General features: G+C 38.3%; 1 protein-coding gene and 1 long non-coding RNA gene across 2 annotated transcripts in view; one reads left to right on the forward strand and one right to left on the reverse strand.

The window, feature by feature from the left end:
- Positions 1-1,124: 1,124 nt before the first annotated feature.
- Positions 1,125-24,198, reverse strand: part of LOC310732456 (chromodomain Y-like protein 2) — a 48,183-nt gene continuing 25,109 nt past the window's right edge. Inside the window, exons 2-9 of the mRNA XM_083553042.1 lie at positions 23,246-23,801; positions 15,271-15,488; positions 11,032-11,204; positions 7,713-7,923; positions 7,278-7,421; positions 4,978-6,673; positions 2,710-3,748; positions 1,125-2,541 (exon numbers count right to left, since the gene is read on the reverse strand). Of these exons, the coding sequence (XP_083409168.1) occupies positions 6,515-6,673; positions 7,278-7,421; positions 7,713-7,923; positions 11,032-11,204; positions 15,271-15,488; positions 23,246-23,801 (1,461 nt within the window). The 3' untranslated portion in view covers positions 1,125-2,541; positions 2,710-3,748; positions 4,978-6,514. The remainder of the gene's footprint in view (positions 2,542-2,709; positions 3,749-4,977; positions 6,674-7,277; positions 7,422-7,712; positions 7,924-11,031; positions 11,205-15,270; positions 15,489-23,245; positions 23,802-24,198) is intronic.
- LOC310732582 lies at positions 7,937-9,756 on the forward strand. The gene is made up of 2 exons (XR_014535516.1): positions 7,937-8,060; positions 8,146-9,756. It is a non-coding gene; the product is annotated as an uncharacterized lncRNA (long non-coding RNA).

Consider the following 24,198-nt stretch of genomic DNA (forward strand, 5'->3'; position numbering starts at 1 on the left):
AAATGCATGAATCGTGACGTTTATTAGATAGCGTTCTTCTCAGGACAGAACGAAGACACAGTTTCCTACTGACACACACTGGAATGACGACTTCTAAGGCACCCGGAAATATTCATCGTTTAATACAGTGAAGGACAAGTAAAGTTATACATGGCAACCTCGATCCCAAGGATTAATAATAAATGATAACCGGTGACATTTAAAAAAAACATTGCTTTGTTCTGTATGATATACATTTATATAGACAAAAGTATTGGGACACCTGACTTATCCAGCAAACAATTGTATGATGTCGTCTTGAACCAGGAAACCAAACCCTGGTCCAGCATGACAATACCCCTGTGCATAAAGCCAGCTTTATGAAGATGTGGTTTTTCATGGGTTGGAGTGGAAGATCTCCTGCTATAGAGCTCTGATAGACCTATTGAACACCTTTGAGATGAATTTGAATGCTGAATGGTCCAAAAACTAGTGGAACATCTTAACAGAAGAGCTGCAAATGGAGTCTAAATGTCGTATGGGATGCTCTAGAAGAAGCACATAGCAATCTTATGGTCAGGTGTCCACAAACTTTTCTACATATACTGAATATATATATATATATTAGTAAAGTTATACATATATATATATATATATATATATATATATATATATATATATATATATATATATATATATATATATATATATACCTTTGTATAATATTCCACAGCTTTGTCGAATTCTCAATCCTGATTGGTCGAATAGATTTTTATAACAGCAGCTCAATTATTCGAAACACGGGTTTATTCCGATACGTTTCTATAGTAACTCATTCGCAGCGACTCGTATTTGTATTGTTTATTATTTACGGAAGGAGTCTTCAGTGTCAGCGATCTGTAGGAGTGAGAACAGGTTTCACGGTTGTAACCAAACGGTTAAAAAGCGTAACGTTTTTGGTAGAAGAAGAATAAATCTCCTCAGGATATGCTGTTATAGAAAAATCACATTTCCTCAATTTCCTCTAACAGCATGACCTATTTTGTTTTACATACACTATGATAAAATACGTGATATTAATTATATATACAATTGATAAAAATTACAATTTATTATATTATTAAAATTTGATGATGAACTAAAACTTGTTCCTGAAGTACGATCTGTATTTTGGTAAACAGGATGTAATTATTTCAGATACAAAATTCAGAAAATGGGGGGGGGAAAAAATACTTTACAGCAAATTCATCACAGTTTTTGAAAGGAAAATAATTCAGTATTATAAAGTAAATATTAAAATATTACACAGTGGAGCATTTATATTGTATGCAATCTTTTTTTTTTTTCTCCAAATGGGTAAAACCTTTGTATCTATAAGTTTGTGCACCCCAAATCATACTGCACATTTATTCTTTAGTTTCTAAGTGGCAATTAAAAAAAATTAAATAACCAATTAAATCACTTTATTTCCACTCGGACATTCATTCCAGCCTGTCTGGAAAAAAATGGATGACCAATTATATATGCAGCTTCCTGTAGACTTTCTTATCAGGTAGAAAATGAACAGGGCATGATTGACATAGGGTGCCAAAACTTTTGCACACAATGGTACTAATTGGACTGTACGTTGTCAATGTACAATGATAAATTACCTCAGCAAAACAAACAAACAAACAAAAAAAACCCTGAAAGTGTGTGTATATATAATAGCCGTGCCGTTGCACAGGATTTCTTTCTGCGTTTGTCAATAAAAAGCAGCAAGATTCCTAAAGTCATGAATAAACAGACAAACATCAGAAAGTATAAAGATCTGAATAACAAGCAGGATTTATCTACAATCCCGTGCAGGCACAATTACAATAAAGCATGTACAAATGCCGAGCAGAATGACGTCATAAATATATATGCAAATAAGCATGCAAATTTATCAGCCACATCTGCATTAACGTCCACGAAACACGACAGCTCTCTCTGAAACACGTATATATATATTTTTAATATATTATTCAGTGTTTATTTACAAAAATAATCAAGAATCTGTGGTATTTTGTTAAAAACAGTCCCTTTTTACAATAGATTCATATATACGTTACACATACAGAATAACATCTGCTTTCCAGCGCCACGTCTCCTCCGTCACCGATCCGTTTCATTCACTGCATCAATAAGGATTTAATTCATCGTTTCCTGACAGAAACACAAATCACAAAAGGCTGAAAAGAACCGGGATGAAGTTGTAATTACGAGTCTGCTTCTCCGCCCAACAGAAATAAAAAGAAATGAGGCTTTATTGAGTTTAGTGAATGAAAAGAGGATCAGGAGCAGGATGTGTCATTTCCGAACGCACTTTCAGGAGACGATCGAGTGGTACAGGATGAAATCATGTTATTGAGTCTTGATATGTGAAGTATTGAGCGTCATTAACCCTGTGTCCTAGTCGCAGTTATCGCTGGTTGAATGTGGTGAGGATTTTTTCATAAAAAATTGTAAATTAAATTTTTTTTCCCACACATATTAGTGGATTTAAAGAAATCAGTGTCTGGTATTTGGTTTGGTTTCACACTGGATATACTTTAAATAAATGGACAACAAGAAAAATGCTGGATGAGGGGTGTATGAAGCTAAAAATGTCCTTGTAATCTCATTCATTCATTAACACATCAGGAATATAGAGACTGAAAAAAAAGCCAACCCTTGTATTCGCTTTGTATGAAACGCATTAAATGAAGCGTATGAAGCGTTGGAATGTTCCGCATTTTTTCTGTCCAGAACATGAAAAATATGAGATGCAAATCTTTAACGTTTATCTTCTACACCACTTCCACATTTCAAATAACCAAAAATATTGGAACATGTGACCGGCAGGTGTTTCCTGTTGTTTCTAGATGTGTCCTGTTTGTTTAATCAGTCAGTAGCTCTGAATGTCTTTTCATGGAGAAAGTCCTGGTTTTTAGGATCTCACATATATGTATGTAAAACCTACAGAACCTATACACATATCCAAAACCTCTAAAAACCCAAATCTAGCCACAGATATAAGCCACAAAATTCCTGAAACCAGGATGAATCAAAATGATGGAAAGACAAAAGTGTGAAGAAGGAAAGGATCTGCTCATGATCCAAAAGTCATCAGACAAGTAAAGTGGAGGCCATGTCATGATTTAGGCTGGCATAACTGCTGGAATAAACTCACTATTTTTTATTGATTGAATTTTGCCATTTTACAGAGAAGTGCATCATGTCTGAGAAAATTGGAAAGAACTTCATCATGCAGCAAGACAACATCCCAAAACACACTTCCAACTCAACGAAGGACTTTATCAAGGGGAAACAGTAGAAGTTTTTAGATTGGACATGTTAATCACCATACATTAAACCTATTGGGCAGCATTTTAGGGAGAATTTAAAATTCAAAACAAACCTACAAATAATAATAATAATGAAAAAAAGCTGTGGAAAAGCATCAGAAAAAGAATAAAGCAGTCAGTCGGTTGCCAGGTTAGAATGCAGTTATCGCATGCAAATGATATGCAACCAAAAATTAAGTGTTAGTTCACTTGACGACTACTGCTCCAATACTTTTGCTCACCCAACTTGCTTGGTCTGCTAGCAAGAGCTCCAGCACATCTACATAGCTGAACTTCTGATCGATTATCTCATGTTGATTATTTGATCTCGAACCTAAATGACTTCAGTATATAGCATTTAAAATAAAAAAGAAAAACACAACCTGGCCTTGCCGTCCCGATACTTTCGGAGGGCACTATACCTGAACACACACACACACACACACACACACACACACACACACACACACACACACACACGTGCTGCTTCAATATCAATATAACCTGTCATTATTACATTCATTGCTGATTAGCAAACAGAACACAAGTGTTAAAACATTTAGAAAATCGCATTTTAGTGTTTATTTATGTTTTTTTTCTTTTTTCAGCCCAAATTCCTTGAAATCTTGGCGTCCTTGCAGCACCACAGCTCTGTTCTTTGAATCGGTTCGTGTCAGTTTAACAAATCTACAAAATAAACAAAATGCTACAGCTCAAAACGCATGGCATGTCTGATTTACGTCCTGCAGATTTCAAACACTGACAAAACACTTCCTCAATACAATCGAATAGCAGTAGAGAAGAGAATACCAGAAGAGAACTTTATTAAAGTGAAGATCATTATGATTGTTTTGTTTTATATATACATACAGCGGAGAAAATACGTTTTTGACACATCAGCATTTTTATCAGTAAGGGGATTTCTAAGTGGGCTATTGACACAAAATTTCCACCAGATGTAGCCATCAAGCCAAATATTGAATTCATACAAAGAAATCAGAACATATAAGTATACAAGTTGAGTCATAATAAATAAAGTGAAATGACACAGGGAATAAGTATTGAACACATGAAGATAACAAGGTGCAAAATGGCATAGAAAGTCAGGAGATCACCTGAAATCTGTCAGTATTGAGAGAGAAACCCTCTGTCATTTCACTTTATTTATTATGACTCAACTTGTATACTTATATGTTCTGATTTCTTTGTATGAATTCAATATTTGGCTTGATGGCTACATCTGGTGGAAATTTTGTCAATTGCCCACTTAGAAATCCCCTTACTGATAAAAATGCTGATGTGTCAAAAACTTATTTTCCCCGCTGTATATATATAAACAGCAGAACATCGATACTCGTGACCTTGACACTCGCGACCTCGACAGTTCATGACTTTTCATTTGGACCCAGACTGAGAGTAACTCACGAAAATGTTGATAGTTCACCTAAATTCACGTAAATTACATAAAAAATGTAATTGAAAAACTTTTATTATTGTATTATTAATTTAAAGTAGTAAATAAAACCTTTATGACGAGTGGTTCACATTATTTTGTTGAGTTTACACTACATGTACAATTCCGCTTGAAAAAGTAAGTAAATACACACTTAAACCTGCTTTATAATGATTACGAAGTAAAGTGTTCGCTTACTACTACGTCGCAGTCGTTATACACTGAAATGCAAACGCTGTCCAATCACAGCCCTTCACATTACTCAGAGGTGTGGCTGTATGTATTAAAGAACAAAGGAAAAAAAATCAATCCGATCGTGTGCTTTTTGGAAGTACGTGAAATACGAGTCGTTGATTTTTTCCGGGACTTGGTTTTACGTTGATGCAGAAAAAACAAACAATAAAAAAAAAAAAATGCAATAAGCAATAATTGCAACCAAATCCTAATTTATAATTTTTTTTTTGTATGAGGGCCACTCAAAAAATTTATATTATTATTATTATTATTATTCAAAATTACTTCCTATGAGCTCTTTATAATACCTGACCATACGTACATCTACTTATCTACTAGTTGTAGGTTTAAAAACCCCACAGTTTGGAGCAGAGCGAAACGACGGACAGCAGCAGACGTTACAATTCGGAGTCATTTCCTCTTTTTTTTTTTTTCTTGCAGAACGTCATCGTAAAATGTCACTTAATTTTTAACTTCAAACTACAGAAAGTTGATCTGCGATAGGAATAAATACGACAAATGAAAATACAACAAAACCTAAACAAAAAATTAATTGGATTTGCATAGACTCATGGATCAGGGATGAACAATGCAGAAGATATCTGTGAATGATCTCTCCATGAAGATATGTTTGACATGGGTTGGAGTGGAAGATCTTGAGTGACCTGCAATAGAGCTCTAGCTTACTAACACCATGTAGCTGATTAAATATCTGTCAATCTCCACAAAATCTAGTGGAACATCTTCCCAGAAGAGTGGAGTTTACTATAACAGCCAATGAGAACTAAATGTGGAATGAGATGTTCAAAAAGCACAGAAATTTTATGGTCAGGTGTCCATACAGGTGGTCAGATGTATAAGTAATTGATGTCTATTAAAAGGAGACACGAAAACATTGAGAACGTCAGTTCATTTACACTTCATCACAAACTACTGCACTTCTCCAGGACGATGCTGTAGGACAGGAATGCGTTTAAAAGGTTTTTTTTTCTTTCTTTTTATTTTTTATAAAGAATAATAGTAATTATTTTAATTTTTTATATCCCAAGAACCTTTGGTATGAAAATTCACCCCATTCGACAAGAAGAGTGATAATAAATTAAATAATACAGCCACAATTATCTACACTGTACATCTACACAGGATTATTGAATTCCTTGATTGCTCCTGTATGCAGAATGGCTTTTCTGAATAAATAAAGAACGACAACATTAAAGGCATTTTCGTTAAATGACTGAATTAGCAGTGTTTCGAATGCTGGTCTGGAAGCATCCTGGGGGGGAAAAAACCTGAACCCTTTCTGATACAGTCAGGATTATAAATAATTAGTATTCTATTAATAAGCATGAACATGATTTCTTGGCTTATATTGACTTCATACAAATTACATGACATCATGGTGTGCTCCGGGTGGGCGAGTCTGCAGATGGAGGGGGCTTTAGGCGGGCGGGGGGTTGGTTTGCAGCGTTGGTGCTGCGGTCACACTGACATTGCGAGATGTTTAGGCGTTGTAACCTTTACTCTGTAAGTAGGTGAAAAGTGCCTCCAGGCCCTTGGTGGAGCACCACAGCTGTTTGAGCATCTGGCACTCCTTTTCGTTCACCTCCTCCAGAATGGACTTCAGGATGCTGCGCACCATACCCTTTGACTCCTCCAGTACCTAAGTGCACATTATATTATTAATAATAATAATAATAATAATAATAATAATAATAATAATAATAATAATAAAAAAGGTGAATATGGTGTCCATAATGCATTATAAATGTATTTATAACTGGTGGAATAGCATATGTAGTAGCGATGGGAAGATCGGATCATTTTGGTGATGGTTCTTTGAATCTTTTTTTGAGTCATTTGATTCATTTAGTTCCTTTGATCCTTTAATCACCTTCACAGCGTATACGGGAGTCACGAGTCGGACTGGAAGAGCCGAGAGATGAACTACACGATTTTGTTTTCTGTTCAGTAGAAAATTTACGAATCACTCTTTGAGACGACTCGTCCTTCTGAGTCACATTAAAGACTCATTCAAAATGAACGAATCGTTCATGAACGACTCATCACATATGTAGTACCTCATAATTCTGTCATAACCCTTGAAAGCATGAACATCTGCCTAAATTAACATCATGTTTCATAAAGCATTGTAATATATTCATAAGAACAGATGAATTAATGTCTGCGTTGTACCTCTTTCTTCTCTTTTTTTTATCCAAATGATTCTGATTCGAACAGACACAACACGAGTGTTAAAGACTTACCATGGCGCTGCAGGTCGCCATTTCCTTCACCCGCAGCAGGACTTCCTGGTTAAAGGTGGTCGGCCAGAAGACTTGCGAGACCAAACCTCGGCTACACGCCTCCTGTGCTGTCAGCTTCCTCCCACAGAACAGCATCTCATTGGCCTACAAACCAGAACGTGAGAAAGAAGTCACCTCTTTCTACTACAAACATGAAACTTTATTTCCTGCTTTAATTTGTTTACGGTTCAGTTTTTTTTTACAGTAACAGCTCAGTCACAGGAAAGACAGTGGGTGTGCCGTGTGTGGAAAATGATCAATAATTTCTAAATACATTTTTTTTATTTGTCTTCATAGATTGTTTAACGCTTTTGTGTTTTGAGATCATGTGCATTGTGTTTATAGATCATTATAATATTATTTTTCAAATCTAAACTGATGAAATGATTCACTCACCAGAGCCACTCCCAGGATCTGAGGGAAAGTGTATGAGGAGCAGCCCGAGGGTGTAAGGCGCAGTGCAGCGCATGGAGTTTGGAACCAGGCCCGCTCGCTGGCCCACACAATGTCACACAGGGGAAGGATTGATGCGCCCAAACCCAGAGCGGGACCGTTGATGGCCACTACGATGGGCTTCTTAAAGTGGATGAAGGCTTTTACAAAATCCCTGCAGTGAGACGGGTGTGAGACATTAGTGAGACGGGAGTGGGACGGAATTAAGATGGGAGTGAGACAGGGGTGAGATGGGAGTGAAATAGGAGTGAGACTGGGTGAGACATGAGTGAGACGGGAGTGAGATGGGGGGTGAAATAGGAGTGAGACTGTGAGAGATGGGAGTAACAGGGGTGAGGTGGGCATGACATAGGAGTGAGACGGGATGAGGCAGGAGTGAGATGGGAGTGAGACGGGAGTTAGAGGGGGTGCAATATGAGTGAGACAGGGGTGAGCCAGGAGTGAGATGGGAGTGACACATGTTGTCAAGATCTATAAAACATCAAACGCAGTATAACTGAGAAAAAGAATACACTGTACAATAATTCAGCTATGAATCTTTTTGCCTAAAAAGTATATCTTTTAATAAATCAGATAAGTGAAGAATAAAATACTCAGTGTCATGCTGTTAGAGGAAAATAAAAAATAATAGGGTGATATGATGGACTGGAGAATGTCCTGAAGTATTTTATTTGCAGCTTGTGTAGTGGTACAGATTTACTGTCCTCTGAAAATACCTCAACATACAGACATTACTGTCTAAATAACTGGCAACCAAAGTGAGTACACTCTCAGTGATAACAGCTGTACGTGTGTAACCAGGCAAAGCCACATGTCCTATTCATCATGTTCATGTTTTTGTCTGCTTGACAGAACCATACAAATGTGTATATCATGTAATTTGGTGCTTTTAGTCCAATTCTCTCATACTGACCACTGGATGTTCAACATGGACCTCATGGTAAAGACTCTCTGAGGATTTGAGAATTAGAATTGATGCTCTCCACAAGGAAGAACAAGCTGATAAGAAGATCAGTAACACCCTGAAACTGAGTTACAGTACAGCAGTCAGGGTCATACAAAGGTTTTCCAAGACGGGTTCCACGCAGAACAGACCTCACAAGGGTCCATCAGAGAAGTCGAGTCCTCGTGCTGTGCGTCAGGTGAGGTTGCAGAAGCGGAAGGTCCACGTGTCAGTGCTCAGACTAAACACACACTGCAACAAGTCAGTTTGGAGGCCATCATCCCAGAAGGAGCCTCTTCAGAAGCAAATAGTTTGCTGGAGACAACCAGTCCAAGAGCATGAATTACTGGACCCATGTCCTGTGGTCTGATGAGACTGAGATAAACTTGTTTGGCTCAGATGGTGTCCAGCATGTGTGGTGACGCCCTGGTGAGGAGAACCAAGAAAATTGTGTGTTGCCTACAGTCATGCATGGTGGTAGCATCATGGTCTGGGGCTGCATGAGTGCTGCTGGTATTGTGGAGCTGCAGTTCATTGAGGGAAACATGGATTTCAACGTGTACTGTAACATTCTCAAGCAGAACATAATGCTCTCCCTTCAGAAACTGGTCCGAATTGCAGTTTTCCAACATACTAACGACTCCAAAAACACCACCAAGATGAAAACTGCCATTCTAAAGGTGAAGGTGATGGAGTGGCCGAGTATGTCTCCAGACCTGAACCCTATTAAGCACCTGAGGGGGTCCTCAAGCAGAAGGTGGAGAAGCGACATGTGTCTAGCATCCAGCAGCTCTGTGATGTCATTACGGAGGAGTGGAAGAGGGTCCCAGCAACAAACTGTGCAGCTCAGGTGAATTATATACCCAGGATGATCGAGGCAGTGCTGGATAACAATGGTCTTCCCACAAAATATTTACACTTTGGACATTTCTAAACATTATGCAGGTTCTATATAGGTGTAACATGTTCTGTATAACACATTATAAATGCTCAGGACTGCACTACACTATATGGACAAAATCACTGGGACATCTGACTGAAAAATTTTTTCTTTATTATGACGGCACATTGGACTAAAAAAAGAAAGCACATGCCAATTTTATGGTCAGGTGTCCAAAAACATTTGACATTATAGTGTTTTTAAGAGCATTTATACAGGTTGAGCTAAGTACTATGAGATACATGCTTAAAAGTAAATGCACATTTGTGCAGGCTTATGTAAGATGGTATAAGTGGTTATAACACATCGTACATGCTCGGGACTGCTTACGAACATTTTTACAAACTTGTGTCAAATATTATATGGTTTAATGCATGATACATAAGGTATTATAAATGAACTGTGTAGGAGCATTTTTATAGGCTTATGTAAGGCATTATGCGTAGATATTACGTATTATAAAGTGTCGTACATGTTAGATAAGACTTTATAGATGCTTAATAGGGTTAGATTAGATTAGAAAGGCTTTCTATTATAAATATGCCGTTCATGGAAAATGTTATTAAATGACTAATTTCTGTAAAAAAAAAAAGAATAAAGAAAAAAGCAATTAACTTGTGGTGGACTTGAACTTCTGACTCGGACACTGCATTGCAATTCCCCCTTTTACAGGGTGCAACATCACTCAGTTCATAATTAACTTATGAATGAAAAGTGCGGATTTCAGAAAGCAGAGGTTATAAGTTAAAAGAACGAACGCGCCGAAGAGCTGCACAATGTTAATAACCATAATTATTCGAATCATTCTGACAGTAATGATGATTGTGTTGAGCTCCAGGAATCCTGTTACAGCATTTCCTTTGAGAAAGGAGTGTTTATTAGAAATAGAAATACTTGAATGGGATGCAGAAGCATGAGCAGGACCGTAGATGTTGTGTGGCAGGACGACATTATTAATTAATGGCATGAAACAAAATATACTATATATGTCTCTGTTCTCAGTCATGTTTCCATCACTGACTCCCTCTGTCTCATCCACGTTAACTCCAGACTTCTTACTGCCTACTGCCTGCTCATTGTGAGCTTCAGAAACTAGTCTACGTCTGTGGTGTGTGAGAGACAGGAGATGATGCACCAGTGGGAGATTAAAAAAAAAAACTGCTCAAAGGTTGATGGGCTGAAAACGGAGCAGCGAGAAGAAATGTCACCGAATTGATTAAAACTAAAGTAACGAGTCTGTTATTAAAATGTACGAAGTGAAAAAGTCAAAAATGTAATGAGAGAGGAAGTCAGAAAGAGACGTGTTTTCATCTATTTAATAGTCATTTCTGTAGTTTGTGGCTGTAACGCTTTTAGGAAACCCCTCTCAGGTTTATTACCTCACTGCCTCAGAAATTCTGCTGCTCTCTTTCCTGCGGTCGGTGGAGAGGCGGCCGATCAGGTACGAGGCATCCAGGCCGCTGCAGAAGATGCTGCCTACTGCACTGAGCAGCAGAAGCTTACTGTCGTCCATCGCCGCTGTACCCAGAGCTCGACACACCTCCTTCATGATCTGGGAAACAAAAAAAGAAATGGAGTGAGAGCTGGGCCAGCTTCGGGGAAAGAATGAAGAGAAAGGAGAGTTGACTTACAGCTCAAAAAAAAAAAAAATCCTACTTAGATTTATTTATAGGCAAAAGTATTGGGACACATATGGCGTGATGCCACAGAGTGAATTTTTTCTTTCACTTGAAGAAGGAGACTCAAACCTGTTCCAGGATGACATGACCCCTGTGCACAAAACCATGTAAAAAAAACATTCAAATATGATGATCGGGTGTCCATAAACATTTGACCTTGGACCTAAAAAACTTTTTTCCTTTGTGAAGCTGTTTTTTATCGTAATGTACTGCATTCTACGGAAGTCCTAAAAGGCTGTGCATTATAATATATTTTCTTTCTTATTTTCTTGATATTCTCAAAATAATCTCTTGATCTTGACATGACAGATGTCGTTATCTCCATATCGTGAAAATCTCGCGCGTTTCCTCGATCGAAGTAAAAGCGAATGCTGCGATGGTGCTGATGTCTCTACTGTAATCGCATTTGTTTTACCTTGACCCGTGTTTTTCTTGTTTTCTTACAACTTTTATAGTTGAACATTAAATGGTTTCGACAAACTCTTCAAACTTTTCAAAATTGTATTCGATCGTATGAACCGCTCCTGACATGGACTTTGTGACGTAGCAAATACAAGCTGGAGGGGATTTAAGGATTTAGATGCAGCTATTTACTGAGCTTTGAAAGCAACTAATTATAAGACAGGAATCTACTCTTTTTCCTCCAACTCATTATTATAGTCTCAGAGCACCAGTGCGCCTAATCCTGACAGAAAACGCTGCTATAAATAAACGCTAGCGCTACGCAGGAACAGGCGAGAAGCATATTTCTGTACGATTATAAACACCTTCAAAATAAAATGAGCATTATCCTGAAAAGACAGAAAAAAAAAAAAAAAAAGAAAAAAAAAGGGTTATTTAGATTTTAACCACAGAAACCTTTGAGTGACAAACATTAAACGAATGATTGCTGGTGTTGAGGGTGATGTTACATCCATCTCACAGCTGCTTGAAGGAAATAATCAAGGACGAAACAGCCAGCACGAAGACATCACATGTTCTCAGTCTGATTACACCTGTCGGGATCTCCACAGGGATCCTCCAGAACCTTTTCCTCATCATCTGCCTGCTTACATCTTTAATATCTAAAGTGATTCTTTTATTTTGTAACCTCAGTCGCAATTTCTGCTCCAGACTTTCATATTGTTTCATAAAATCGAATAGCAGTCATGATTTGTATCTTCCATGTCTTCATCACATATCAATGATCACATACAGTGTAAATTCAATTCAATCTAATTCATGTTCATTTGTATTGCGCTTTTAACAATGAACATTGTCGCAAAGTAGCTTTACACAGATAATGTGGTAATGAAAAATGTATATGTTCTTTATAAGTGTGAGTTTGTCCCTGATGAACAAGCCGATGGAGACTGTGGTGAAGGAAAAACTCCCCGAGACGGCATAAGGAAGAAACCTTGAGAGGAATCAGGCTCAAGAGAGAAACCCGTCCTCGTCTGGGTTGCACCGATTGGCAATATTTAGGCTTGAATCCTTGACCTTTTGATGACCACTAAGTGACCACTTCCCAGAGTTGAGTTGTTGGAGTTAGTTCATGTTAAATTGGGGCCCTTGAGCGAGGCCCTTAACCTTCTGTGCTCTAGGGGCGCTGCATCATGACCCTGCGCTCTGATATGCGCAGAAAGAACTTCACTGCGCTGTAACGTACATGCGATAAGTACAAAGCGACGTATTTCTGGGTCTTTATCGTGTGTTGAGTTTTTTCATTGTTATTGGTCAGCATCTCTTGTCAGATCATGTTTTTTCCTTTCTAATTTATTCAAGTCTCCTTGAAATGGCGTAGCTTAAAAGAAATGAAAAAAAAAAAACCAACATCCGACGCTAAATTTTTAATTCATTGTTCACCTCGTTGAGCAAATTAGATATCTAGTCGTCTCGCGAACGAGTGGGATGTACACACTTATCGCTCACAGAACCCCAGAAACCAGAACAGAAGAAAACAATCTGCTCTGTAAGCCTCCATCCTCGGGGATGAGTCACTGCTTTTCGTCTCTCTGCTTCTTGACAGCACTTGTTTGTAAAGTGGAGAGAATTAAAGCGATTTACAGACAGAACCAAAAGCCGGAAGGAAGAGAGGCGCGGATAAACGCTAGCACTAAACCCACACTGTTCGCTGCTCAGAGGATAAAGGAGACTTGCCTGAGGATAAAGTTACACTGAAACAAGCATGCTGCTTTTATAAAAAACATTTCCTTACAATGAATAACAAATTCTAATTATTCACTGGACCCTACTGATCCAAACAAGGTTACAGACCTTCACACAGCTCTTTAGCAGTTTAGCGCAAAGCTTGATAGCTAATTTCTTTATTGTCGACTGAAGATTCAATTAATAAAATGTTTTTTTCTCTATTCGAATAAATTCATAACCGCGTTTCCTGGTAAAAATTATTCTAGTGCAAAACATTATATATGAATCAATTTTAATTACCAATTAAATTCATTTACATACATTTTGATGGACTATGTAAATTATTAATTTAATAATCTGGAATGAAGAAGAAGAATGTTGTACATTTTGGGTTTATTTTACGTTATTTATTAATTATTATATTTACTTTTTTCTATTTCTTTGGGGTTGGCTCTGGGCTGCCCACCCAATCAAAAGTTAAGAGATTATGGTGGGATTTTCTGGCTTATATTTTCCATTTGCTAAAATATATAATAATAAATAAATAAATAAATAAATAAATATATATATATAAAAACCATAAAATGACATTTTCTTCTTTCTTCCAGTATTGAATAAAAAAAAGAATAAAGGTATCGAAATGTCCATAATGATTTTTCGAAAAAAAGGAAAAGAAAATGCATCAGGGTTTGCCAAAAATTCGGTTAAACAAAAGAACACAGGGTTTGCTACCTGTGAGTTTCCCTTTTGGATGACTAAAGTAATCCGTCTATCTTTCTGAACAAACAGAGTCATGAAAAACTAAAGAGCTCTGTGAAGCATAATGGCGGAAGCTTCATCAACACACACACACACACACACACAGAGGTCCATAGAGCTCACGGGTTTCAGGACAAAACCAACTTAAAATGCAGCAGAAACTCTTTAAACCGTGCAACAACATTTTCATGTCAATTATCAATGTTATAAACGGTATTTATGGAAATCCTGCTAATAGCAGGTATGCTAGCACAGCTGGGAGCGTAGCTAGGAGATGAAGGAAACTAAAATCTAAAATGACTCGTCTTTTAACACATTTATTTCATTTAAAATTTGATTAGTTATATTAACAACTTGAGCATCTTCTCGTTTATTAGACTTTAATGATGATAATCACAGGCCACTGAGTTCTTTACTGAAGGAAGACACGGTCGGATCGTAAAGCCATTAAGCCTGGAGATTAATTACACCTACAAAGTGTTAAAGAGCAATTAATCAGAGTGATAGAGATGAGATATTTTTTCCCCCAAGTTCATTTACATGTTTATCACTCGCATTTTATCATTTGATCACGAGAGTCATAATCGCAACAACTGGAATTAAGCAAACAAGAAATTCTGCCTGAATACAACATAATTGACAAAATGTTCATAAAAACGTTGAACACAATATACAGATGGTCCGCGAGTCACGACGGTTCGACTTACGTTTTTTCTGATATTAAACACAATACGTCAAAATTGTAGAAATATTTGACATTTTGTAGGCAAACGTAGCAGCGTATATGCTCCGCCCTCAACTTGCGAACTCGCCGCTCGTATACTGTTTAGTTTATACGGTACTGTAAATTGCTCTGTTTTGCTAAATTATGTACTGTAAGAGTTAAATTATAAAGTAATTACAGTACATTATCCCAGACTGATCATTATTCTTTAAGACTCCTAAAGCTGGAATTTCTATTCGTAATTGATTTCATTCTCTAAAGCTGCTTCAGGATAATTGTTATATGTTCTATACAAAGAAAAGAGCTTTTTACTGAATGTGCCATACCTCTGGTGTTAGTGCATTGTTGTCAGATGTTTGGCTGGACAGCAGGACGTGTGTAAAACCTTCTTCCTTCCTCACTATGATGTCCCTGAATCTGTAGTTTGCCTCGCTCTGCCGGACGTTGTACCTCAGCCTCTTGTCGAAAACGTAGCCTTTGTCCTCGGCAAGCTTCCTCTTGGCTGAACTGTGTAAATGCGCGTCTCCGTTCGGGAGCGGTGAACCTGCACATGTGTGATGAAGAGTATCAACGAATCTAGCAATACGTCATCATAAAAAGACAAATCGTTAATTTGATTGCTACAAAGGTCTAAAAGGTAAAGGTGCTTTATACTTGTCACATGTACATTAAAGCACAGTTATATTATCTATATCTATAGATTATCTGGAGCACAGAGGATTAAGGGCCTAACTCAGGGGCCCCAAGACTGGCAGCTTGGCAATTCTGGGGCTTGAACCCCCAAACTTCCAATCAGAGTTACCATTTCCCTGGAGACTAACGCTAACACTGAAAACGTAAGCCTCTCCTTAATAAAATCGTCACCGTATTTTATTATACATTTATTTCATTTACATTACGGGTATATTTAAAAAAAAAAAGGGAATAAATCCAGGTATTTTGTTACGCAACGTTGGGAACGCCATGCTACGAAACTGGATTTGATTCTCTGTTTAATACGCCTGCAATGCTTTTTAGTCATTCAAATCATTTGCAAATGTTTCACCACGCTGTCAATAGATCCAGCAGAACTGATGAAATCCTTCACACCAGTGACAAAACACCCTCAGGAATTTAAATCCACTCACCTTGACTTACTTCGACAAGGCAATTTCTACATAAACCTGAAGACAAATGAAGCAGCATATTATTGGATTGTGTCTGGATCTGGCTGTGTGCTTTTACTGAGAGGGGAAACAAAACACAAGTACAACAGCGGCTGGAAAAAAGCATTACATCCTGTACGAACTTCAGGTTACACACCCATGCTGCTAGTAGAGATCGACCACTAGCGGATTTTACTGACACGAGAGCTAGGTTAGATCCGACTTGCTGATAACTGATTAATCAACCGATAGCTTTTTAATAGATATTGGATCAAACACTCCTAAAAAAACAGTACTGAAATTTATTACGGAAAAACCCAGAAATTAATTAATAATTATAATTATATAATTATTAAATGCTAAATAATAAATATATCTCTCTATTCATGCACCGTGCGCTCTCTGTACACCACGCAGACTCCCATGTAAAAACCAAACAGGCCATGTTTGTTATGACAGTGGAGCTCCTCAGTCGCTCCAGCAACGGATGCAACCCGGAAAAACTATTTGTATGCATATGGACACTATCGGTGACAATTAATTCCCAAAGCCGATGAATTGGTTGACCTCTAGCTGCTAGTATAGCACTGTTTCCCTATGTGAGATACCTCAGGAACTTTTTGGATTTACTTTGGATTTATTCTTTATTCTTTGGAACTACCTTTCAGTTTGTTTTACAGTCACATTGGAGGTTTTTGCATAACAGTAGCCTCAAAAAAATCGATTTGATTTGTCGTTGTGAGGTTCAGAGCTGTGGGATCCCATCAAATCAAGAGTACACAGCTACAGGGGATGTACAGTATTGACTGCTTGCGTCTTTTTTCGCCCCATGCTTGCAGGCATGGTTAACCAGCTCAGCTCACCTCCCCCAGCATTCCTGAACATCCATGTATTGCAAAGCTGCATAACAGAATCTGTTTGCCTCTTGGACTCCTCGACTTCTGGATAACGGTGAAAGAATATAGATAAGCACCAAGGATTTCTATTACACTATTCCATCTGTCCAACATGCAAGGACAGTTTTAACACACCATGGTGATTACGTTCATGCTCGAGGGGAAGGGTTTAGATTGAAAGGCTGCATTTTAAGGAGAAAATCTTGCTCTCGGCCAAATTTCTGAACAATCTGTGTCATTATTTAAAGCCGTAATGAACCATCTGGTGAGCATTCACTCCCCCCGGATATTGTACCCGAATGAGATTTGCCTTCAGTATTATCGTGGATTGTAGTCCCCATTGGCGCCACTCTATGAGAACGTCTAGATGCAATTAGCTTGCCTTGGAGTCTTTCCTTGGATACTGTGATTAGCATTTGAGGGGCATTGGTGTCTACATGAATAAGTCTCAGGGCTGCTGATCAGAAGATTGTGAAATCAAGACCCTGCACTGCCTAGCTGCTGCTGATGGACCTTAAGCAAGGCCCTTGACACACTTCCTTTAACTGATTCCAGATCAGACCTGACCTTGCACTCTGACCTTAAATTGAGATGTGCGACAATCTTCTTTTTTGGCAAGAACATTTATTTTTATATGAATATACGCAAATGTATGTGTTTTCTCTCAAGAATGGCAGCAATCCAATGAAGCCTCCCAGGACCTGACTGTCTATCATGCAGCGCAGATGCTGGATCCATAAGATTCTCCTAGAAGAAGTCTTGGCAGACTCCACGATTATCCTCCAAACATCTATGAAGAAATGAACCACTTTCATAAGATCTTAAAGGTAAAACTCAGTTGGACTAAAGAAAAAGTGACTCACTCTTGGCTGAGATTCTCAGAGTAGTCACATATACTGGGGTTGTCTAATGTCATCTTCAAAAGGTTGGGGTGGGTGGTATGTTTTAGTTTCAGCCAAACAGAAGCAACATATTGGAACAAGTTCTACTTCTCAAAAAAAAAAAAAAAAAAAAGAAAAAGGGTGTTGCTGTTTGGCAGGAAACCTTGTGTACCCAAAGCTGAGTTAGCAGTTTAGGTTTCACTGGTACTACTTTCTATTCTTCATTTGCATCCTGGGAAAAAGTCCATTTTGGTCCAACTTTCTAACAATACAGCTTACCAATTTATTCTTTCTCCGAAACTAAAAGCCATGCTCTGGTTCTTCTATCATTCCAGACTCATTTCTCATGCATACATAAATACAGTCAGTCTCTTCTGGACTTTTAAGTGTAAAGAAAACATTTCTAGACTGTATGGGTGAAGGATTGTTAGCTCAGTGTCTAAGCCGTTAAGCCTATACAGACTTTATCAACAGAGATGTATCCTCATGCTAGAGACAACAAAACATCTCTCTGGATATCCTCTTTGATCTCCTTTTAATTAAGTACTGAAATGTTATGTAACAGCAGATGATGCAAGGATGAGAAACAGCCCGAGACGTGGGCACCTTCTTCAGTGAGATCTGGATAGACATAAGGGAAAATATCACATCCAAAAAAGATATGGCATAGAAAACATTCTCAACAACACAATACCCCTGTGCTTAAAGCTAGCTGTTTGAAAATATGCTCTGTACATGTTGGAATAGGAGATCTCCTGCTATAAAAGCTCGGAAATAAAACAAAACACTAAATGCACCCCAGGCCTCCTCACCTCAACATCTACATCAGTACATGACTTCTCCACAAATCTCCACAAAATCTAGTGGAACATCTTTCCAGAAGATTGGAGCTTATTATAAGAGCAAATGGCAACTGAATGTGGAATGAGATGTTCAAAAAGAAGCACATGGTCAGGTGTCAACAAACCTGAACTACATACACGTAATGTTCATAATCTTTATCCATTGCTAAGAAAATCATATTCAGTGCCTCGGTGAACCAACTTTGGACATGAAGAAGCTTCCTGGTGTAAATATGGATGGAACTTTCGACCCGAAGCTGCATTAACACGAGTGGCCTTTTAGACAGTGGTGGAACATCTGGAGTAGAAACCTGGGGCGGATTTTTCAGTGAGAAATATATATTATTATATTTAAGTCTTTTCCCGCTCCTGCCCGCAAATAGAGACCGATTTTTTCAGTCCAGAAACGAAAAATGACCATTTCATTTGATTTAAGTTTGACTTTTTGTGTAAATGATGAACATGGAGGTGAACAAGGAATCTTTCAAGAATTGAACATCAACTGAAACGATATAAAAAACAAACAAACAGGTGAAGGTTTTGTTGTGTTGTTCGTTCCTTTCTTTAATAATGAAGTGATTTCTGTAGCACTCTTTCTGTGATTCTTCTGTCCTGCGCTTCAGACCTTTGTTGCTTTTGTGCAGTAGATACAGAACAGTATTTTGCGGGATTCCCGTGAATGAATTTATTTCCCTGCAACATGAATATTTTACCATTCACCAATTTTGTCGCGCCACACTCGTTTGTGTCAAATCCCGTGGGAGTGCAGGTCTCTAATAAGGAGAACATCCGAATTTCGTTTGGACAGAAATCTATCGGTGGCTCTTGATGTCCAGTGAAGAGCATCGCTCAGGAGAATAACCAGCAGCACCCACACAAATGTACACCAGATCATTAAAAAAATCTCCAAACACTGTTTATATGTTCTGTTTTTTTTATTTTTCATTTGTGAGGTCGTTAAACATTTCCCAGCTTTTCTAAACCATATTAGCCAACGGGATCCATCCTGCTTAGAAACCTTGATTTTAGATGATGATTAGGACTTGCTCAGTTTGCATTTCCTTCCTTTTAATCTCGATCGTCTTCTAATTCCTGGTGTATTTTTTTCGCTTAAAGTCTGAACTTTACCCTCTGGTGTCTCTTTGCATTAGAAGCTGTGCATAACTCCTGTATATTTCTCACTCGTTTCTTCCCCAGTCGAATCCTCAAACTGTACAACTCATTACAGGGGAAGCATTCATCTTTCTTCTTGTCAAATCTATTCATCCGTCTACTGTTCCTCTCTCTCTCTCTCTCTCTCTCTCTCTCTCTCTCTCTCTCTCTCTCTCTCTCTCTCTCTCTCTGTGTCACAACAATCTAATTAAAGTGTCAGTTGATTCCATCAATGGATCGCATCTCAAATAGGCAGCGCAAATCGGCAGTGAAAAATGGCTTAAGAAATAAACAGGGAAGGTCGTTGCTCTACAGTTTAATCACAAGTGGCACAACAAAATAAATGTTTCTAGCCTGGTTACAGAAATAGCATCCTGGAGCGAGATGATGCATTTGGTGAATACCAAGAGCAAGCTACAGAGGAGAAAGAAGCAAAAACTATAATTTAATCATACCATCAGCACTAGGTCAGAAATTGCAGCCAGTAACCAATAAATTGTTGCAAGTATTATGCATTTTGGTAAAAAAAAAAAATAAATAAATAAATTCATCTGACCACAAACTTAAATGTTGTAAATGTAATTGGTTACTGTATTAAAGGAGCTTTTCCAGTGTTTCCATTTTTGAATCTTTTTCTTTACTACATTTTAAACTCAAATCTTTTACTTTCTACTACATTTTGCGAAATCAGTTGTTCCTTTTTATTTACGAGGATAAAAACGTAACTGGTGAAACACGCAGCGAGTCACCAATCAGGATCGAGCGCACGCTCTGTTTTACACGTGTTTTGATCGGCGCTCGGTGCATCTACTGATCACCGACATACAGTTCAGCATCAGTTCAACATCAAGCAGAACATTTAGAGAGGAATAAATGATGAAGAAACTCCAGACTCGAACTCGACACAACACACGTGACCTGATATACGTGATTATTTGTAAGTAGTTGAAAAGAAGGTGTTTCTATTTATTAATAGATCAGTGTGCTGAGAGTCACATTCGAGTCTTTACACATAACTGAGGTGATTAAGTTAAGAATCTTGTGATAAAAATGATAACAGGAACATTATAGTTATAATAAATCACTACTTTGGATATTTAAGTACAAGTAAAAGTTTAAAGGGACACTTTTAGTTACTGGAGTCACGTTTTACTGACTGAATCTCTACTTTAACTCAAATTCATAGTTTGTGTACTTCATCCACCACTGCTTTTGAATAAAGACGTGTTTTTCTACAGTAATTCTATAATACACATTCTGAACGATTCTATCTACCAGCCACCAGTGTAGAAAAATGTAGGATGAACACTACTTATCCACCTGAACTAGGAGACCCAAAAGCTGTTCCATCACAACAATGCTCCTGTGCACAACACCAGCTCCGTGAAGATCTGGGTTGGAGTGGAAGATCCAACCCTATTGAAGACCTTTGGAATGAATGTGATCGCTGACTGCACCTCAGGCCTCCTCACCTTCTACATCACTACCTGATTTTACTCACACTATTATAGATGAATGAATCTCCACCTAATCTAGTGGAACATCTTCACAGAAGAGTAAGGGTTATTATAACAGCAAAAAGAGGATAAATGGTCACCTGTCCACAAACTTTTGGAAATGGAGAGTGCACACTGGGCTTGTATTTAAGCGGAAGTAACAGTGAGGTGCGATCTGCATAGACGATGAGCATCAGCCTCTCTGAGAAGCCCCACACTGGTGAAGGTGACATTCATAAGAAGATAAACCCCGACCCTGCAGCAAGGAAAATGTCAGACAACAATTTGCATCACAAGCAGCAACAATTATTTGAACATCTTTTCCCTTTTCAAAGCAGGGACTGGAAACGCCAGCTGAGCTTTATTCGTTTGCACACAACAGATGCTTTTACGAGGATCATCTTCTGACACAGAGTTAATTCCAAGAGCTGTGATCCCTTTTAGAAAACACAATGACTGCTGTATAGTGGCAGTTTCTTTTATACAGTAATAAATCTCACAAATGATTTACAGTATCGTTAGTTATGACTATAATAACTCTCATGGTTTGAGCAGTAACTATATTAAAAAAGGAAGTACATTTTTTTGGATAAATGAAAAGATCAAGCAAAAGTTTGTGGACGCCTGACCATACGTTCCTTATCTGCTATTTAACCTTTAATCGGTCCTTGGGGTCTATATGACCCCAATCGACTTTTCCTTGATAAAAAAAAAGGGTTCCCTTCATCTGAGTGGAATAATATTTTGTGACTTTTCCTACATAATCTATCTATACACACACAAAAAAACTGGGCTTGATTCGGTTGTTCTGAAGGTATGTAAAAAGATTTTTTACACTTCTGGTCTTCGGGGTCAATATGACCCCACATTGAAATGAATGGGAAATGTGAAAAAAACTCAATATTTTTTCTTCATTTGTCAAAAAAAAAATCTATAAATCCAGCATAAATCAGAAATTTAGATCATCATTTAAGTGATTTTTTCATAAAAAATTTATATTTCATATGCAAGCTTATGGTGTAGTTGAGGAATTGTGTGGTAAATAGGTACAAAAGTACTTCATATCTCCCAAAACACAGCATTAATGAATCGATGAGAAGTAAACAAAAAAAGATATATATTATTTGTATAATTAAAAATGTATATTTTTTGTATAATTTCTCTATCAATTGTTGGGGTCATATAGACCCCAAAGACCAGATTTGTAAACAGGAAACGAAGACCTTATGAGGGTTAAAAGAAATCTCATTCCACCTTGAGTCTACATTTGCTATAATAAAAAGCCTCCACTCTTCTGGGAAGATATTCCAGTAGATGTTGTGGAGATTTGTGTAAGATTCAGACACAAGGGTGTTAGTAAAGTCAGGAACTGATGAAGGTTAGAAGATTTTCATATTCATTCCATAGGTTTTCAATAGGGTTGTGGTCAGAGCTCTATATCACTCTCATCCAAACACACACCAACAATCGCTTAGTGAAGAAGGTGGGGAGGTGGAAGATCAGGGATCAAGATCGAGGGTTCAAGCCCCAAAATTGCCATGCTGGCTCTCTTGGGGCCCTTGTGCAAGGCCCTTTTCCCTCGTGGCTGACTCTGCACTCTGACCCCAGCTTTCTTTTCTTCAAAAAGTACATGTGACATGAAAACAAGCACCTTTCTTTTCATATTTTTCTGATAATAAAACAAATACAATCCGCTATAATCAGTTGAGGTTCATTGATCATGAGGTTTTACACATAAAGACCAAATATTACAGTCTTTTGCTTTATAGTTGGATTAAGATCAAGTTTGGCCTCAGCTATATAATTCTATATTATAAAAGCTTCATAATAACCGAGGACACTCCAACATCGTAATAAATCCAGGAAGTGGCTCATTAAATCTCCCTTACCGAAATCATCTCTGTGTGGTACAGCAGCTCCACATATCTCCACCTCTCCCATCATCCTCTCCGCCCGGCCGCTCGAGACCCCCGGGGTCCTGCCAGTAGTCCTGTAATGCACGCCATCCATTTCTCCGTTCTGAATTCCGTTTGTCGGACGTCTGATCGGAGGAACAAACTGCAGCCCTGCGCTCACTCGTTTATAAATCACCGGTTTGCTCAGTTTATCCCCAGACACTTTCCCTGCACTCATTTTCCTTGGTCTATGTGGGACGCCTGGTCCCAGTGCTGCTCCCCCTCGTCCTCCTCCTCCTCCGCTAGTCCTTTTCTTTTTCCGTGTTTCTCCTTGGGATCTGGAAGTGTCCCGCACCCTGGTGCTGGATTTGGTGGATTTGGAGCGCCGATCTTGCAGGCGAAGGTTGTTGAACTGGTCGATGAACTCCTCACAGTGCAGCAGGTGATGCTCGGGTTCCCACGTGTCCTCTTTCCTCCCGTAGCCTTTCCATCGGATCAGATATTCCCACTTGCCCTTTTTGTTTTTCCGCTTGTCCACAATTCGTTCCACCTGCAAGAGAAGAAAGAAGAAATAAAGGAGCAAGGAATAAACTGACACTGGAGACTCCTTCCATCAAAGTCATATAAAACGACTTAAAGGAAACCTTAAGGTCTCATCAGTTTCACACGTGTGGAAATCCATTTATGAGGCCCTTCGAGGGGGGTGCGTTATATATCCTCTACCACAACATCGCAATTGTTGTTTAATGAGAGTGCGTTTTTATTAAAATGCATCACGTGGGGCAGAAAATGTCTAATTTTGTAAAATGTATAATCATATATCAACCCAGCCATTAGGGGGGCACAAGCCAGTGTACTCTTAGTGCCGGTCCCAAGCCCGGGTAAATGGGGAGGGTTGCGTTAGGAAGGGCATCCAGCGTAAAACATGTGCCAAATCAAATATGCGG

The sequence above is a fragment of the Silurus aristotelis genome (genome assembly GCF_946808225.1).
Source record: "Silurus aristotelis genome assembly, chromosome: 10".
NCBI classification, from domain to species: Eukaryota; Metazoa; Chordata; class Actinopteri; order Siluriformes; family Siluridae; genus Silurus; species Silurus aristotelis.